The 16,204-nt window shown below is 38.7% G+C and overlaps 1 protein-coding gene across 7 annotated transcripts in view; it reads right to left on the bottom strand.

Moving 5' to 3' along the window:
* LOC136879413 (fatty acyl-CoA reductase 1) overlaps positions 1–16,204 on the bottom strand; it is a 143,972-nt gene that overhangs the window by 15,982 nt on the left and 111,786 nt on the right. For 2 of the 7 annotated variants that reach the window (XR_011018636.1, XR_011018635.1), the window contains exons 8-9: positions 13,578–13,832; positions 7,195–7,460 (exon numbers count right to left, since the gene is read on the bottom strand). The exons of 1 other annotated variant lie outside the window; for it this stretch is intronic. Coding sequence is in view for 3 of the 6 variants with exons in the window: in XM_067153231.2 (XP_067009332.2) it covers positions 8,900–9,005; positions 13,578–13,832 (361 nt within the window). In the remaining 3 variants the exon portion in view is untranslated. Of the gene's footprint in view, positions 1–7,194; positions 7,461–8,855; positions 9,006–13,577; positions 13,833–16,204 lie in introns of those variants that run through there. 4 more of the 7 variants (XM_067153230.2, XM_068228900.1, XM_067153231.2 and 1 more) reach the window with 3 other exon arrangements.

The raw sequence follows: 16,204 nt of genomic DNA, 5'->3' as shown, positions 1-16,204 counted from the left end.
ATGTTATATACACAGTATTCAGCAGGTGGATGAGCTTTTGTGATTTCTTTATAAGAAATTTTCCCTAACTATGAGTATCTACCAACTCGCCCTTTACGGTATTCTTGATCATTGTGTAGTGTGTGAGGATGTGCCTTATAATTTTAATTTTCCTTGTTAACTTTGTACATGACCTGATGTTATGAAACATTAAGTAGGGGATCATTTAATGCATGTACAGTGCTGGGCACATAAGATCAACTTGGTTGGCAATAGTTGGGTCGCAGTGATGACAAATTTAAATCATGTGTTTGCGATGGTAAAGTCTGCATTTTTGAACACAAGAAAGCAAAAATTTTATTATTTACAATTCTTAATATCAAAGTATGGTGCTTCAAAGGAAGCAAAGCCTGTCATAGCCCAGTGGAATAGCTGGTTTGAGTCTGTCTTCTATTTAAGTGCTTACTTTACTGATGTTGTTACAATTTTCAAGATGTCTGACATGAAAGACATCAACAACTGTGGTATTAAGTACCTGACTGATCTGAGTGACCGAGAAGTGAATAGGCTTCACTCCCACATGGTTTTTGTCACAGATCATGCAGCTGGATTGGTTGACCTCCTTACTGAACTTGAAGGGTCTCTGTATCCTACCTCTCATCTCCTTTACCCCAAACTGCATACCCTTGATGTCAGTTTTACCTTCATGTGTCAGGGGAATTTTTTTGTGGCAACTAATAATGCTTTGATTAAGCTCGCTCCTCTACAGCAGGCTGCATGTAGAGAAACATTTGTCAAAGCTGCTCATTCTTCACAGTGCAAGCTAGTCACATTGAAAGCTAAAGACCCCAACCATAAGCACTTTGTGTCAATTTCTCAAGCTTTGTATCCAAAAAATATAATTTTGAATAACACTGATAAATAAATAAGATGAGCTTGAGAAATTGTTTGGAGTAACAGATCCCTCACAAAATGATATCTGGTCTGGTTACTATTCTCTGAAACATGCAATTCAAACCCAGATGAAAGAAAGTGAAAAATGTGATGTCATGCTTGCATTAACTGCAGTTCAGACAGAGTTCAGCATATTTGCGAAATACTGTCTTGAGTTGTTGTGGACCCCAACGAACAATGTAGACAGTGAGCGTGTGTTGTCTTATTACAACACAGTGGTTACAGAAAGATGGTGCAATTTGAAAAAACAGCAATACTGAAGTACTGACAATGCTTTCGTTTGAACAATGAATTTGTATTGTGTGTGAACCAAGGACAATAACTGCACTTCATAAACTTGGAATTGTTAAAACTAACAATATGTGATTATTTTAACTTTGTAAATAGATGCTAATTTTGGAAAAATAGATGCTAATTTTGGAAAAAGAAAACAGATGCTAATTTTGAAAACAATAAATGCCAATTTTTCAGGTCCCTACTCATAACTATGAATGGGACTTAAAAAACGAACTGCTGGGCTTGCCATTAAAAAAGGAAATTGAAGGTAGATGCTGTAGTCTCCCAAAATATTCCTAAGTGGCATGGAAATGACATTGATACTTCATTATGAATCTCATGTCAAATTCGTATTGATGGTTGAACTTCTTACAAAATTGTACAAAACTATTTTAACTTCGACGAAGTGAATATAGATAGTCATGTGTTAAGTTTCATCTGATGTCATGATTTTAGGTCCACACAAATTCACTGAAATTCACAGCAAAATAATATCAATGTATGTGAGAAAAAGAACATTCATTAGCATTAGAAGAACCAGAAAAGATATATGGACAGTTTACGAAAGAATGCTATGAAGAAGAATCTTCTCTGGGTAGCATTATCATCATTTAAGACAAATCTCCAATAGAATATGAATCTAGATGTATACCGGTAACAAAATGTTCTTAAATTACTGCATTTCGTGTAACCTACATTTCATATAACTACGAATCTTTCTGTTGAAGCTGTAAATCAACTGTAATAAGATGGATACTAATTGTCGTTTATGTTAAGTTAAAAAGTGCTGAATTCAGTGTTTACCTCATTTATATGTTATTAGTTCGAGTACTTCATTCATAAAATGTTGTTTTTCTCAATTATGCAATCACTGCTGTGAGTGTATGTGTATCATTACAGCTACAGATTTGAGGCGCTATATTTTCTTATTAATTTTAAATGATAAATGTTATGTCCTGTAAAGATACATGACAAAGTGGAGTGTAATTAAAATACCTAATAAGATTGACTCAAAGAAACACTCAGCTAACTGTACCCTTTAACATATAATGCATTGAATCTGGCGGTAGCACTATCCTCAGGGTGACGTCACAAGCACCAGCCAATGGCAGCGCAACTCCTTGGAATGGCCTACCTGTTAATATTCTAGTTACATTGATATGCACCATTTTGATCAGAAAAATTGTTTCATGATAAAAAGACATATAAAAAATGAAAATATTGGAATTAAAGATCCTTTACAGAAAGCAATTTTTTTGTTGGGGTAGGTGGGCTAGGTACCAACCGATGAGCCCAGCCTAGCGCACAGGGGTGCAACACTGGCAACCAGGAATGAGTTAGCTGGAAAATTTATAATGTCCAATAACGGACCCTTTTATATTGGTATTATAACCTTATTAATATTACTCTTGTGCAAGTTTCAGCTCTAAATCAAGAAGAGGACAACTACAAATTCAACATGGAGATGTTACCTAATACCATATGTGATAGTGCCAATATGGAGGCCTAGACCGCAGCGATGGGTTAAGATGAAGCCACATGTAATTGTATCATTGAGGACAACCAGCGTCATGAAGACATCGTAAAGCTAAGTCAGCACATTAGTATAATAAATATCTATTCTGTAGTGGGATAGTTAACTTAGTTAGAATTGGTAAATGGTCTTGCATTATGGTATAGTTGCATAGTTATTGTATTTTGCCATGTAGTAATATCAGCAGACGATCATCACATACTTTGTTTCCATTAGATAGATTTTGATATAATAGTGAATGGTATATGTGATTTTCTGAATCATGTTTGGCGAATCATTTGTTAATAATCCTTATGATTTCACTTTATTTGTGATATGCGGGCATTCACTTGTGGAGAATTGTGTCAGGATCTCTGTCTATGTAACTTAGATTTTCTCGAGTGTACAGTCGTCTCACTGAATCGGATTGTAATTTCAAATAGGGTATGTTTGAATATAAATTGAGTGTGATCTTAAAACTCAAGTCTTGATTCCATTCCTTTGGATCAAAACCTGTAAAGTGAACGCAGAGGAGAGATAATATTAAGACGAGACATGAAAACCGGAAGATGGGTAGGATCTTCGAGAATTCAAATGTGTTAGTTAAGTATTGGGTACGCGTAGGACATGTCTGATATTCTGATTTTGAATTTGTGACATCCCGGGGCGGATCACAAATGTATTGCTGTGTTACATGGGACATTATAGTAGATTTCAAGAGTATTAATGTGTTAGTTCTATGTCTTCAAGAGAGAATGAATTATAGTGTATAATGAACGTATTAGAATATACTTCGAGAGTAAAATCACGCTATGATTATTGGAGATGGTCATTTATGCAAATGGCAGTTAAGTATCATGATATTTAGGATATTTGCATGATATTGGATAATTATAGACTGCGAGTATTTGATTTTGGACTACATCATCGGTTAGTTGTGTCTAATTATTTTATATTCCGAATTCTCTGATGTTTATTTGTCACTTTAATAGTCACATTGATTCACGATGGTTATGGAACATTCTTCGAGACTATTCCCAAACATTCGAGGACTTTTATCCAGGTCATCTACTTAGATTTCAACGACATAGATATTCATTTAATAAAGCGAGGAATATGTGACTATATTTGAACATGATGGTCATCTCCTGTGTTGCCAAATGTTGTAAATATTGTAGAATATTCTGTAGATATTGTGGTGATGTAGAATTGTAATCATGGTGTACGAGAGTTATGAGTTCATCTTATATTTTTGTTATGTCTCAGATGTTATGTTGCTTAGTGGGCATGACATTTTCTTTTATATTTCAGCATCTAAGGATTATGATGTGGCATTATCTGGAATTAGATTTTATTTCAGTTAGGTAGACCATTTGAAGTGGCATTTCCAGACTTTGATTTATTTATTTTATTTATTTAATCCGGAAAGGAACTGGCAAATGAACAGATAATTATTACATTGCGTCGATTAAGTTTAAGGGAAAATTATCGCATCAAATTGTGTGTAAAATCAGTAACAATAAATTCAGATTTTGGATAAATAATTGAAATTTGATATAATTGTTGTACAAAGTTTGCTGGCCCCGTGGTTAAGGGGTAGCATGCCTGCCTCTTACCCAGAGGCCCTGGGTTCAATTCCCGGCCAGGTCAGGGATTTTAACTGGACCTGAGGGCTGGTTCGAGGTCCACTCAGCCTACGTGATTAGTATTAAGGAGCTATCTGACGGTGAGATAGCGGCCCCGGTCTAGAAAGCCAAGAATAATGGCCAAGAGGATTCGTCGTGTTGACCACACGACACCTTGTAATCTGCAGGCCTTCGGGCTGAGCAGTGGTCACTTGGTAGGCCAAGGCCCTTCAAGGGCTGTAGTGCCATGGGGGTAGGGGGTTTTGTACAAAGTTTAACATTTTCTTTCTTTTCTAATATTTCAGATTTGATCATCAGAACTCAAATCTTTCACAGTTAATTAAATAAAATTGTTTGATTAAATAGTAATTAAATTCAAAGATAAAGGTAGGATTCTCCACCTCTTCCATACTACTTAAAATGTGATATAATTAAAATGTCACATTTTTATTAACAGTAAAAATTGACAATAAAAATGTGACATTTTAATTATGTCACATTTTAAGTAATATTGAACAGGTGGAGAATCCTACCCTTTATCTTTGAATGTAAATCTTTTTTTTTTCAATACGGACCAATTATGAAGTTTGTAACTTAATTAAGGCCACGGCCACTTCCTTCCCAGTCCTAGCCCTTCCCTGTCCCATCGTCGCCATAAAACCTATGTGTGTCGGTGCGACGTAAAGCAACTAGCAAAAAAAAAAATTATGAAGTTTTTGACGTTAAATAGTAATTAAAAACAAACTGTAATTATGAATTTGTTAGGGCAAGATAGGGCAAAGATTTATGTACCACCCCATTTGATTTATTTTTGTGTACTTCAAAATCAGCATTTAATTTTTTAGTGATTATTTCCATAATGATAGTTAAGAAGGATGACAATATGATACTGTTACTATGTAAATAAACCATGCCAATATTTGAATTCTATTCAATATTTTCTTTATTGCATGCCACGACATTAATAATTTTCCCATGCATGCCACATCCTTTGTTATTTCACTCAGGCATCCTAATTCTGAGCTGAGCACCGCTGAGGTGTCTCAGTGCTCTACGAATGTTGTCAATGCTAATGGGCACAGTATGTATGTATGTATGTATGTATGTATGTATGTATGTATGTATGTATGTATGTATGTATGTATGTATGTATGTATGTATGTATGTTCCCATGATGGTAGTACAGTAAGTGAGACTGAATCAAGGTGCAGTAAAGGTAATGCAGTGAGCTCACAGCTGCAATCAGCAGTATTCTATAAGAAAGAAGTCAGTTCCCAGACGAAACTATCTTTACATTGGTCTGTGTTCAGACCAACTTTGCTTTATGGGAGTGAAATCTGGGTGGACTCAGGATATCTTATTCATAAGTTAGAAGTAACAGGCATGAAAGAGCAAGGAGCAAGGATGATTGAGGGTATAAACAGATAGGAACAATGACAGGAGGGTAATCAGAATGAGGAGATAAAGGCTAAGATAGGAATGAACTCAATGGATGAAACTGAACACGTAAACTGGCTTCAGCGGTAGGGTCGTGTGAGGAAAATGGAGGAAATTAGGTTACCTAGGAGAGTAATGGTCTGTTATGGAGGGTAAGAGAAGTAGAGGGAGACCAAGACGACGATGGTTAGACTCAATTTCTAACGATTTTAAGATAAAGATAACTATACAAAACCAACTAGTTACAAATATAGGATTGTATATAAGAAAACAGTTGCAGGTTTGTGCTACCCCCATTCATATTTTATGTTTATTTTAGGTAAAGTTTTATAATTTAGATTACTCAAGTACTGTATTTTCATTCAACAAGACAAACCTTGCAGGAGCTTGAAAGAGTAAATATTGGCCACAGGAGACTTTACAAGCTGATACTCTTAGATTTTCACTGCAGGAGCCGAGACGTTTGTAGTGGAGACTCAACCTGAGGTAGGATGAAACCTTGGCTGCTAGAGGGGCACGCAGGGCTGCAAGAGGGGTGCTCTAAGGCTGCTAGACGGGTATGCGGGGAGAGGAAAAGATAGGCGTGGCTACTTACATATTGCTTAAATAGAGGTTTATCAACCTGGCTCCTCCTACTTAACCAACTACTAGCAAAGTCGCTAGAGATCGTTGCTGCTCAATGTGAGAGTCTGTTACAGAACAGGGATGTCATCTGGCGACATTAGATGGAAGTTCATCTGTTGGATCACGGCCGACTTGATGCGTCACTCTAGCTAGCTCCGAGTGCAACGAGGGATCCAGTCGGCTGAGACTGGATATATACAGAAATTAATGGCTTTAAATTTGAAAATAAAAACCGCCATTTCTTTCAGTATAATTGTGAGCTTTGTTATGTGTGCACAAGTGAAGTAGCTTATTGATTTCATTGTTTAAACATTCGTGTCAGCATGTGCACTTTTATTATTGTGCATTTTTATCAGTTAGTGGTATTTTACCAGATCATGAATTTGGTGCAGTCTTTAATGTCTAGGCCATTTCCGCAACAGACTGCCGAAAAAAATCCGAGGTGAAACGAATAGGTAGGCCCACACGACGTTTAATTTTGAAACCAGATACCTTCGATGTTAGGCCCCTTAAAACAACAAGTATCATCATCATCATCATCATCATCATCATCATCATCATCATCATCATCATCATCATATGTATGTATGTCTGTATTGTACCAGTAAAAGATAGCCCATACTAACTTGTTATTTGAAAGAGCATGAACAAAAGTTCTCAAGGCGTTTCCTAGGCAAAAATAGCTAGAGCTTGGTACAGGAGGATAGGTTCTATCTACAATAAGTGAAGATATATTTTGAATAATTGATTTATTTAAAAATATTGGCAGGTTGAAATTCATATCACCTTGGTGCAATGAACTGTCATCTCCCGAATCGTCTTCCTGAATGGTTCTCCACGCTGCTCATACTCCGGATCCTCTTGTCACTATGAAATTGGACCTATACTCCAGGATCCTCTCATCACCATGGAATTGGACTCGTACTCCCAAGTCCGCTCAAATCGAACCCGTACCTCGAAGGTCTCGAATTTCTCGAAGGTCTACGGCGATCTTTATGCGAGGTAACTTTATATGAGTGTCCACGTCGCACATCTTCTTCTACGTGTGTGCCCTGAAAGTTTTTCCGTACCTTATTATTACACCCTGTATATGCAGATTTTGTGGTGATGAGAGAGCTGTTTGTATCCCATAAGTTAAATTCACTCTGTTAAGCTGGCACTGCTGGCATGGAAAATGTCGCACGGCTTACGATGTTCTCTTATAAAATTACTGTATATATATATATATATTTTGTTTTGCTAGCTTCTTTACGTCGATCCGACACACATAGGTCTTATGGCGATGATGGGATAGGAAAGGGCTAGGAGTGGGAAGGAAGCGGCTGTGGCCTTCATTAAGGTATAGCCCCAGCATTTGCCTGGCGTGAAAATGGGAAACCATGGAAAACCATCTTCAAGACTGCTGACAGTGGGGTTCAAACCCACTATGTCCTGGATTCAAGCTCACAGCTGCGTGCCCCCAACCGCATGGCCAACTCCCCAGGTAAATATATTTCTAGGGACATATTGGTGAGTTCCTTGACTTGACAATGAACAAGTATGAGAGGTAAAATAAATGATTCACCTTTCAAAATAATGTAATTTATGCTGGCAGACCTATACTCATGGTTTACTGGTACAGTAGAACCCCGCTTAACAAAAATGCTCTTGCAAAATTGTATGCTAATATTTTGTTTTTACCCTCTCATTCTTAGCCATCGATATTAGTAATTCTCTGGCTATATGTGCTGAGAGCTACTAGGCAAACCCTATTTTATATTATGACTTATGCCAGAATGCACATGTAGCATAAAACAAAACTGTTTCTTAACCTCTAGTACATTCCATGATACATCTTTTCTTGAACAAGCAGGAATTATTATTACTGTATTATTATTGAAAATGAAAATCTACAACCTGTTTTCCAGTCATTGACCGGGTCAGTGACGTAATGAATGAAACATATATAGGCTGTTATTATAATGGGGTGACTCCCAAGGTGATTTATTAATGAGTGATAAATGCTATGAAATGATAATGGAGAGTGTTGCTGGAATGAAAGATGACAGGGAAAACCGGAGTACCCAGAGAAAAACCTGTCCTGCCTCCGCTTTGTCCAGCACAAATCTCACATGGAGTGACTGGGATTTGAACCACGGCATCCAGCAGTGAGAGGCCGACGCACTGCCATCTGAGCCACGGAGGCTCACTTCTGTATTATTATTATTAATGTATTATTTGTCATGAAGATTATGCAGACGACTCCGACCTTGACAATAGTAGTTCTGAGAATAGAGTTACACCAGATGATGGATTTAATGCATTGGAGGTAATACTGATTTTGAATTTTTATTATAATACAGTACCACACGCTTTAATTACAGGAGCCGATGACCTTAGATGTTAGGCCCCTTTAAACAACAAGCATCACGATCATCAGCTTTAATTACAGTGCTGTAATAAAAATTACTGTATGCAGTATTCAATTCAGTAGCAGCAAAAAATTGTTTCATTATTTCATATTATTTTGCACTTTGTTGAACAAAGCAATGAATCTACACCAGCTGATGTATGTTGACCAAACGCTGGCATGACATAGCTGCACGACAGCACTGCACCTAGGAAATTCAGAAGAAAATAACTGATTTTATACAATGAGTGCTATTATGTAAATATTTTAATGTTAATATACAGTATGCATCTTTGCTTAACAGTGTTTATACATTTTTATTTCAACACTAGCAAATGTACCCGTGCTTCGCAACGGTATTCTACATTGTATACGGATATCGAAGTAAATGTTGTACATGCAGTAAATAAGATTGTTTTAAAATTGCATGTCTCTTAGTGTTATCCGAGAAATAGCATGGGGAGGTCCCCATACGATGTTTCCAATGTAAAGTGTGGGTTGCGGAGTTGTGATGATAACAGCAGGCTCACTTACCAATTGTGATTAACAATCGAGTTGGGAAGTTTTCATTATAATTGCAGACCCCATTGCCTACTGTGCAGTCACAATCAATTTGGGGAGTTTTTGTTACAATGGCAGGCCCCCTTTCCTACTTCCAGACAATATGATATAGATGTTGATTCCCATAGGGAATCTGAAATATTTGTCCTGAATGAGTAAATTTATAATAACAATAAAAATGGTCAGTTATTGGACATTATAAATTTTCCAGCAAACTCATTCCTGGTGGCCAGCATTTCGCCCCCGTGTGCTAGGTGAGTAAATTTACTCATTCAGGACAAATATTTCAGATTCCCTATGGGAATCAACATCTATATCATCTGATGGCCAAGCAGGCATCAATTTTTGGTAGTGAGACAAAGTCTCTCATAGTGCATTGGCACTACCGGTGGCTTCAAGTAGCCTACGCAGTGGCCTCCATGGTATGCACTAGCCATGCGTCTTGGTAGGTGTGCTAGGTACCAACTGAGCATAACCTAGCACACGGGGGCGAAATGCTGGCAACCAGGAATGAGTTAGCTGGAAAATTTATAATGTCCAATAACGGACCATTTATATTGGTATTACTTCCAGACAGATTACAGTTGAGGAGTTTTTATTATAATGGCAGGCAACTTCACTACTACCAGTCAAAATTGAGTTGTGTAGTTATCATTATAATGACAGGCCCTCTTTCCTGATGCCAGCCAGCTTACTGCCAGTCACACAGAGTTGGTGAGTTTCAATTAAAATAGCAGGCCACTATGCTAAATGCTAGTCACATTTTAGATGGGTGCATTTGTTTATAATGGTGGGCATCCTGGCCTACAGCTAAACACAATTGGGTAGGGGAGTTTTGAACAAAATTGCATGCTCCATTGCCTTCTGCAAGTCAAATCAAGAAGTGAAATATTCATTACAATGGTAGGCCTTCCTTACTAATGCCACTTACACAGGAGTTGGAGAAGGACCCCATTCCTACTGTCAGTCAAAGTTGGTGTGGGGAGTACTGATTACAATAGCAGACACACCCTTTCTCGATCACTACAAATCGACATCAATGAATATAATATATAGCTCGACATACGAAAGTATATGCATGTTTACAATATTGCAGACCTTCATTTACAGATTAACTGCTGCTAAACGGTACGTCATATTGACAAAGGACTGTACCATAAGATGCAGTATTTATCAGCCTAAATGGCTGGTCCTATGATATTTTCTCACATCTCATCTATTCATAGGTGTGATTGAGTTAGAAATGTTGAATAGGGTGAAATTTGTGTAAGATTACCTTACATTGCATTACTTTTTGGATAATTATGTGACATAGCATTAGGCTCACATATGGGTACTGGGTAGGCCAATGTTTGTGTAGAGTTTGATGATTCTATCTTTCCTGTAAGGATTGAAAGTATGAATTATGCATGTAAAAGTCCCAATTTACTTAAAATCGAGAAATAGAGATGAATCTAATGTATAAGGGATACAGATATGAAAAAGAGTCATAAGACCAAGGTTGAAGATCACTCCAAATTGAATGGAGATTGTGCCATCCGTTATGTGGTAGGACTACCCGTTTATCCCACGAAATATCTGGAAATGAAGGTCTGCACCATCATTAAAATTGCATCCATATTTCGATATTCTTCGGGGATAAAAAGAGAAAAATTTAATGATCTTGGAAATTTTCCATCCATTACAGGCTAAAACGTATAATTCTGCCAAATTTCAATTTTCTTGCTCGTCTGGCAGGTTATACCGCAATCTGGATTTTGGGTGAGGGGGGTAAAAATTAGGACTTTCAAGAAACTAGACCAAAAAATATGCAGATGGTCATTATTACCCCTCAAACGGGTAGCTGTATGAAAATTTCACCAAAATAGTCAATGTACAGACACTCACAGTCATTACGATTTTATTTATATAGATGGATAAGGAATCTGCTCCACGTACAACACCTTTTGGGCTATGTCCGCTGGACTTAACCTGCAAAACCGACCGTTCATGATATCCCACTTATTAATCCTCCTGTCGAAAAATGCACATGAGAAAAAAGTTTTATAAATGGATTTCCATTAAGAATTGTAGATTTCCAATAATTTTGGATGTGCATATTTTGAGGAGTGCAAAATCACGGTTTCAGTTTTGGTTTAGGATAAACACCCAGTAAATTTAGGTATTCAGAAATAATATTGGTCCTAAAACCTACACAAGGACAGGGGATTCTAAATATCAAGTTTGGTAGAAATATATTCAGTAGTTTTCAAGTTATAAGAACTCATACAATCAAACAGACACCAAAGCTAAGAAATATGCACATGGTCATTACTACACCTGAAACGGATAACTGTATGGAAATTCCACCAAAATAGTCAATGTACAGACACACGGTTTTTACGATTATATTTATATAGATGACAGATAACCATGGGCACGTTTGTAAGTGCAAACCTTCATTTCGAGATTTAATGCTCCTAATGGTAGATCATGTCAACAAACGGTTTTAACCTCAGAGTCCCTTTTATCGCTCTACATGTTTTGGTCTTAAAACATTTTCTCATATCTCCCGTATTTATGGGTTTGATTGAGTTACGATATTTGAATGGGGGGAAATTTGGGTACATTTTTAACATTTTCCATTATTTTTCACATACTTATGTGAAATTGGGTTCACATATAGCTGTTGGTCGTGTCAATGTGTGTGCCAAATTCAATGACTCTATCTCTCTTATAAGTGTGTCAAACTATGTAATGTACGTGTAAAAAGCACAAAATTTACGAACAATTGAAATATACAGCCAAATCTACCCTCTAAGAGAGAGAGAGAGAGACGACAAAATATCACAGGACCAAAGTTGAAGATCACTCCAAATTGAACGGAGATTGTGCCATCCGTTTTGTGATAGCTGTGATATACCTCGAAACGAAACTAAGGTCTGCACCGTCATTAATTTACCCCCCATATTTCAATATTCTTCGGCATACAAAGTGAAAAATTTAAAGATCTGGAAGTTTTCCATAGGTTACCGGCTAAAACGTATAATTTTGCTTAATTTCAATTTTCCAGTTCGTGTGGCAGATTGTGAAGCAATCTTGATTTTGGGCGAGGGGGTAACATTTAGGACTTTCAGGAAACTATAGCTAAAGTATGCAGATGGTCATTATTACCCCTTAAACGGAAAGCTGTATGAAAATTTCGCCAAAATTGTCAATGCACAGGCACACGGTCGTTACGATTTGATTTATATAGATAGATAAGGAATCTTCTCCATGTACAACACCTTTTGAGCTATGTCTGCTGGACTTAGCCTGAGAAACCGTCCTTTCATGATATCTCCCTTATTAACCCTCCTGTTTAAAAAATGCACATGAGAAAAAACATTTAGAAATGGATTTCCATCAAGTTTGGTCAATTTCCTGTCAGGTTGGACTTGTACTGTATATATTGTGGGAGAGTAAAATTACCATTTCGGTTCCCTACAAAACCCCAGTCCATTCCAGGAATTTGAAATGGCATTGACCTTAAAACCTACCCTTGGACAGGTGGATGCTAAATATAAATTTTGGTTCAAATATCTCCAGTAGTTTTCAAGTTGTAAGAAATACGCTTTACACGCACCCACTCTTGCGTTAAGTCTGGTGGGACTTGTACAAAAAAAACAGTCCGATAATGATATCTCCCTTATTAATCCTGGTATCAAAATGATGCACATGAGAAAAAAAGTTTAGAAATTAATTTCCATAAAGGCAGATAGATTTCCATTAAGTCTAATTGTGTATATTTTAAGGGAGTGCAAAATCACGGTTTTGGTTTCGTATAAACCCCAATCAGTTCAGGGATTTAGAAACAAAATTTGCTCTAAAACCTACCCAAGGACAGGTGGATTCTAAATATGAAGCTTGGTGGAAATAAATTCAGCAGTTTTCAAGTTGTAGAAGGACAGACAAACAAACAGACAAACAGACAAACAGACACCAAGCTAAAAATTATGCAGATGGTCATTATTACACCTGAAACTGATAACTGTACAGAAATTTCACCAAAATAGTCAATGTACAGACACACGATTGTTACGATTTTATTTATATAGATTTAACTTCCGAAAATATTTACCATGTGTCATCCAAGAAAACTCGTCAACCGAAGTGGCTCCGCCCCTTTATTTTGGATAAACAGGGTTCTACTGTCTCATTAAATAATATAAAATACACATGTAAAGCAATCTGTACTCACATTTTCAGAAGCCTTGCATTCTGTTCCAAGGTCGTAGTTTCCTTCAGTAGGAAGGTTCGTAGTCCCTTTATGAAGTTACGAAAGTACCGATAAAGATCAAGCTTAGTCAGCTTAAACTCGAAATCTTCCACATCTGAAGGATGTAAACTCTTCTCCAATTCATTAAAGGACGTGACTGAGAAATTCCTCTCGTTGTGGGTGAAGAACTTGAGTGTGAGGGTGGCATAGAAGAATTTACGTTGTATTTTAACTAACCTGAAAGAAAAGGGAAGAACAGTCATGTATGGTACTGGATTTATACAAAATTTATTGATGATGTTTTGAATTATGCTTCCTTGTTACAAGGTTTTCAATCAATCACTACCGATCTGCATTTAGGGCAGTCGCCCAGGTGGCAGATTCCCGATCTGTTGTTTTCCTAGCCTTTTCTTAAATGATTGCAAAGAAATTGGAAATTTATTGAACATCTCCCTTGGTAAGTAATTTAAATCCCTAACTCCCCTTCCTATAAACAAATATTTGCCCCAATTTGCCCTCTTGAATTGCAACTTTATCTTCATATTGTGATCTTTCCTACTTTTAATGACACCATCCAAACTTATTCGTCTACTGATGTCCTCCCAAGCCATCTCTCCACTGACAGCTCGGAACATACCACTCACATATCAGATGTAAGATGCAGGTGAGCATAAAACATCACCATCACAAGGTTGGTTCACTCCTTCCCAGATGGGAAGGCGGGCCACCAGCTGAACTAAGCAGCTCTTCGGCCAGTTGAAGGAAAGTGTACTGTAAAGAAGTTCCATAGAGGGTATGTGTAGTACATACGTAAGAGGAATTGTAAAGGGTCCAGCGCAGGGGAACCGCGACCAGCAAGGGAACCCACATCAACCGGGGCCGACCCCCACTGGGTTCACCTTTATTGGGGTAAGTGAGAAGGATCTCGGGCGCGCATCTCGAAAAGGACTGTTGACATAAGATTACATGAGTAGTTACAGAAAGTTACATATACATAGAGAACAGAGGAGAAGGTTGTGTTGGAAAAGAGCGAAGAGGGATCAGATATAAGGCGGAGGGACCGAGTAGGCGGATGGAGAAGGCACAGAGGAAGGAAATTGATTGTAGTGGTAGCATAGAAGGTAGTAGACGGTCGTGGAAATGTTAGTAATAGAAGTGGCAAGAAGTCGGAGAAGGTCTAGAATTGGAAGGGGCGAAAGAAAACAAGGTTGTGTTGGAGGAGATGAATACACAGTCTGCGGTGGAGGGGGGGTGGGTGGCGGGACTGATTGTGGACGAGGTGTGAAGGCGGAAAAGGGAGTGGGGGGCGACATAGGAGGGGAGCGTGAATATTCCACGCGATGATACCGACGTCGAAGACGGACGCCAGAAGTGACCAGTTGATGGACTGCAGCATCACTAGGAAGGTGAAGTCGAACCATGAAAGTAGGGCCACTATCGTTGTTGATACGGGTGACACGGTGAGCGGTGATGCCTGTCGTAGAAAGTTCACGCAGGATATCTTCCTCCGGAATGGCAGGATCCACGTCGCGGACGACACAACTGGACGACGGAAGGGGACGTCGAGGCCGAGGACTGGCGGCTGCCCGGTCAACTGTTGAGGAGGATTGTTGGTCGTGGGAGGGAGGAGTCGAGGGGGAAGTGACAGTCGTTGATGGTATGGGAGAGGAGTGGCTAGCCGTAGTAGATATACTTGAAGCAGGAGAAGCAGATGCAGAGGTAGTGACGGAAGTTGTAGTAGTGATGGAAGTGGAAGTCGAAGTAGGAAGCTGTAGAGACGGCGTGGACTCCAGATGGGCAGTACGGACAGGATAACGCAGTTGATGTATGAGAGCGTCCGGAGCAGACTCCACTGGATAACGCTTGCCGTAGATGAGTGCACCGTCCTTAAGTAGATTCTGGGCGTCGACAAATTCTTTGACGACGATCAGGACGTTCAGAGCAGGTTGACCAGACTTGCTGTCTTGGAGCCGAACAACATCACGGGGAGTAATATAAGAATAGTGACGTAAGTCATAGCTGATGAGTTAGTCCGCATAATGTTCGGGCACGCCCTTGATGACAACAGCGTACATGGTAGGCGGGGAGGCGACAGCCAACAAGGCGTCTGCCTGGTTATTATTGATTGGGCTGGCTGAGGCTAAGACGAGAAGAGAGCCACCCAGCCACAAAAATAAGGGCGTGACGAAGTTAGGAGAGGGATGCAGGTGAGCTTATCAGAAGCCTTATATGAGGCACAGTCTGATAACTGCATACGGGAGATATAACTCCACAATGGAATTATTGCCCGCCTAGCAATTCCGAATGGAAAATTCTAAATTCCCATGGAGGGAATTAGATATTTTTCACCAATAGAGCATGTCAAAAACATATCAGATGTAAGGCTTTTCAGGCGTTTGCTCTATTAACCAGCATTTCGTCTTAGGTCTGACACTAGACTTGTCAGAGTGGGATGTGTCAGACCCTACCCACTGACACTGGGTGTATGCAGGTGAGCGAAGCGAAGCGAAAACAAGTTATTTCATTCCTCTCCTCAGGCGAGGAGGGGCGGGCCATCAGCTCAACTAAGGAGCTCTTCGGCCGGGTGAAGGGAAAATGTATTTGAGAAA

Source organism: Anabrus simplex, chromosome 8 (assembly GCF_040414725.1).
Source record: "Anabrus simplex isolate iqAnaSimp1 chromosome 8, ASM4041472v1, whole genome shotgun sequence".
Classification (NCBI taxonomy): Eukaryota; Metazoa; Arthropoda; class Insecta; order Orthoptera; family Tettigoniidae; genus Anabrus; species Anabrus simplex.
Note: the sequence above shows the minus strand (reverse complement) of the source record. Positions and strands in the feature narration are given on the sequence as shown.